Source organism: Mus pahari, chromosome 22 (genome assembly GCF_900095145.1).
Source record: "Mus pahari chromosome 22, PAHARI_EIJ_v1.1, whole genome shotgun sequence".
NCBI lineage: Eukaryota > Metazoa > Chordata > Mammalia > Rodentia > Muridae > Mus > Mus pahari.
Window position 1 is genome coordinate 23921441 of NC_034611.1, and position 3864 is coordinate 23925304.

General features: G+C 45.1%; 1 protein-coding gene across 1 annotated transcript in view; it reads right to left on the minus strand.

Annotated features, from left to right (window-relative positions):
• The window catches only part of Necab1 (N-terminal EF-hand calcium binding protein 1), a 163699-nt gene extending 160143 nt beyond the window's left edge, over window positions 1–3556 (minus strand). The window contains exon 1 of the mRNA XM_021222373.2: window positions 3354–3556. Within this exon, the coding sequence (XP_021078032.1) occupies window positions 3354–3452 (99 nt within the window). The 5' untranslated portion in view covers window positions 3453–3556. The remainder of the gene's footprint in view (window positions 1–3353) is intronic.
• Window positions 3557–3864: the final 308 nt, after the last annotated feature.

The window sequence follows — 3864 nt, forward strand, 5'->3', positions numbered from 1 at the left end:
CAAAGGAAATCTCTTGGAAGAGGACAGTGCCATTGCATGAAGAGAAATGCAACCCCCCCTTTTTTCTTTTTTTTTTTTTTTTTTTGAATTTCACTTGTGTCAGGAGCAGAATTGATTTCCCCCACTGTGCAGTAGCAGACAAGATCAGTCAAAAGAGATCCTGACTACTCCAAGGACTCACATTTTAAATGTGACCTTATTCTCCATCATCTGGAATGAGGGAACCTGGGGAAGTATTGTACGGTAGTGAAAAGGGAATCCAATTGTCGTCCTTCCGATCCTTTTGTGTTGCTGTGTACTGGAGGCTGCTCTGGCCCTGTCCCATGCCTGGCAGGTTGTGCGTTGTGTAAATATGCCCAGCAGTAGTGTGCCAGCATGCACCGGGTAGCCAGCACTTGGGAAAAGGTCTTCTCTTGACCCTCAGTAGGTATACACAAATAGTTACAATAAGCTGATATGTAATTGTAGCTTTTCGGGAGAAGATAATAATTATGCTTATGTGGCTCCTTTGTGAATTTAGCTACAGCTATTCTACTTATGAATTTGTGAATATGGGCATGGACATACCATAGTAATTCAAATGTACATTTCATGTGTCTTTTTTTTCCTTTGTTCTTTAGACTGTCCCCCCATAATGAAAACATGGCACCTGGTGAATATAAATAAGAGAATGAAATGAAAGACAATGATTCTACAGAATCTGATTTTCATGTTAAGCCAAACATTTTACCTCTAGTTTCTAACCAGCTTGTTGGGCCTAGTCAGATCCTCAACGGTATCCTCAAACGGGGTTTAAGAGGATTCCCTAAGAAGTCTAAAGATTTACTGTCTCAATGATACTTCAGTGTAAATGAGAATATTCATATTCTTATTCTTATTGAGAGATTGGAAATTGGTCTGTGAGGAGCAAGAGTGCCCAGTGGTCTCATATCTTTCCAGATCTAGAAGAGGAAAAATATACTACCTGTTCCTTGTGGTGATCTGAACAGAATTCAAAAAGCAATCATTCTTATCAGCGCTACTAGAATATACTAAATCTAATAAAATCAAATGATGTATTTATGTTTCACACTTTGTTGTTGCTAAAACCGACATGATCCAGAAATGAATAATTCAGAGGTCTCTAAATAACCATCCCTTTTTCATGTCACACAATTCACCAGAGTGTTAAATTTTTCACAAAATAACTCAGGAATGTGTAAACAACATATTTTCTATCCAAGAAAAAGAACCCAACTGCAGTTAATCTTTTTTTAAAACTACATTTCAAAGAAAAACAGGCATGTTAATAGCTCTCTTGTGGAATCAGGTTTTTTGGTTTTGGGTTTTGTTGTTGTTGTTGTTGTTGTTGTTGTTGTTGTTTTCCAATTCTGGAACTAGACTTAAGAAAGTAAGGGAGCCAGTCCTGTTTATAGATGAAAGCCCCATCAGGACAGGGACCTTACATTAAGAGAACTTGGGAACAACTGTACATATATAATAAAATAAGATGTAAGATTTTGCTTTTAATAACCTGCAGTTGAACGCTTGAGCTTTAGAATGGTAAGTCTGTCAGGCAGCTTTCTTTGCTCTTACACAGCAGAGACTCTCCGGGATTTGTTAGAGGCATAAGATAAAAGCATAGAGTAGCTTAGTGTCCTCAGAGGGCAGAGCACAGATTAGAGAGCAGAGGTCCCACTTGACCTCAGATTAACTTCTTGGCAGATGGGTTTTCTTCCTCATAATGGTCTGGATGAGCAAGGTCCTGATTCCCTCCTGTTCCTGGGGATTGCACACTCATGTGTGCAGCCCTGGCTTTACGATGACCCAACTTAGTTCCTGGTGGCAGGGCATGAAGAAATAATTAGAGCATAGACTGAACCTATGCAGAGATTTAAAAGAAAAGAAAAGAAAAGAAAAGAAAAGAAAAGAGAAGAGAAGAGAAAAAACTACAACAATTTGTTGCAGTTAAAAGTGGAAATCATGTTTTCATGGGGAGAAAATGGCTGGCCCCCAAAGCCTGTTGGCACTGCATAAAGATGTGGGGAGAAGGTTGCCAAGAGGTGGGGTTGAAGCTTCGATTAAGTGTCTTACACACGTTTTAATTATTGATATGAATTTCTCAGCCATTTTTTTAAAAGTCTAGATAATTCATTCATGACAAATGGAGGACTCCTTGCCCCTCCCCCATTATCTTCAAAATCCGACTGGCTATTATGATAGTTGATGTCCTCACGTTTTCAGTTTTCATAATCAAGTGTGTTTAGCCTCTGGCCCACCTCCTACATGCTTGGGCTTTAATAAGGAGTGATGGCTTGGAGAAGGGGAGGGGCAGGGACAAGCAGGGCTCCTTGGCATGTTTTGACCATTTTCCTTCATGCTAAACAAGGAGCGGCTAGAACTGCCCCCACTGAGCAAGCCAGACACTACCTGGGGGGAACAGAGTGAATTTGACATGTGAGCAGCAGCTAGGAGAGCCAGGACCCAGAAGGCAAGCAACCCAGAGACAGGAAAGCCAGGAAACATAACAAGGCAGTCGTGTGAGAAACACAGAAACATCAGGGACAAAGCGAAGCAGAATCAAGGAGCAAATAAGATCTAAAACTGAGAGAGAGAGAGAGAGAGAGAGAGAGAGAGAGAGAGAGAGAGAGAGAGAGAGAGATTACAGCATGAGGGTAGAAAATAGCGCGGAAAGAATGGTCAGGCTAGAGATGCGGAGGAAGGAAGTCAATTCCCAAGCAAGGAATGGGACCAAAGGGAAAACTGTCAAAAGCTAGAAGAGAAGGTTAATGATAGTAATTACAACTTGGGCAGGGGAGGGGGCAAGGGGGGAGAATAATAGGGAAGGAAGTGGGCACCAAAAGGGAAAAGGAAAATCATTATCATAAAAGAGACCTTGGCTACTGTTGTAAAATAAAAAGCGAATACGTTCAATGAAATTGTTTTTGAAGGTAGCTGGGAGCAGCTGGAGGGGCATCACAATATCTAAGGCTTCCATCAGCGCTTCCAGCACAAGGGACAGTGCCTGCCAGCAAATTGGGCAGGGATGAGACCGCAATTAAGTCCTACACTGCTCAATGGGAGACTCTTCATTCCGGGCAGAAGCCCTAGGTGATGGAAAGTCGAACTTTTGGGGCTCCTTAACGCTTATAATCAAAGCTGCAGGTCTGGGACAGCTCTTTACAAGTTGGGTGGCAGTCCTCCCTCTGGCATTTATTTGCCTAGGGACCTCTGGGAGACAACAGGTAGGAGATAGTTTGAGTGGAGGTCTAATAGCAATGCCAGCAGCCAGCGGCCAGCTGCTGCTCCCGACCCCTCCTCTCTCACAGCCGTGATACCTAAGGCGCCCACCTAACTACTTCATCTATACTTACGTCGAGGAAGATGGACATGCCCTTGGACAGCTGCAGGGCAGAGCTGAGCTCTTCCGAGGAGTTGGTGGAGGATGGCGAGGTCTCCCGGGAATCCTCCATCCTCAGCAGTCCTGGCGCCGGAGGGCAGACTGGGCGCGATGCAGAGGCTCTGACCTGGTGCTGTCTCAGCTGCTGCCTCCCCGCGCCGCGCCACCGGGTTCGGGTGCGAGTGGGTGTTCGCTCGGCGCGCGCGAGACGCCTCCCTCTGCTCAGCGCGGACTCTCCTCCCTCTCCCGCCTCTAGGCTTCAGCACACTAGCTCTCGCCGCCGCCCCCTTCCCGTGGTTGACTGCACCTCACTGGGGATCCGACTCATCCCTGCACTTAGCAACACTCTAACTCCCCCTGCCAGAAAGCATTTCCCAGCGTTGGCAAGCCCTTAGTCACTTGCCAGAGGTAACCTGCTGCACCTTGCCCACCACAGGGCACTTTATACTACAGAGCAGATTAAGCTTTGTCCTGAGCATCGGGGG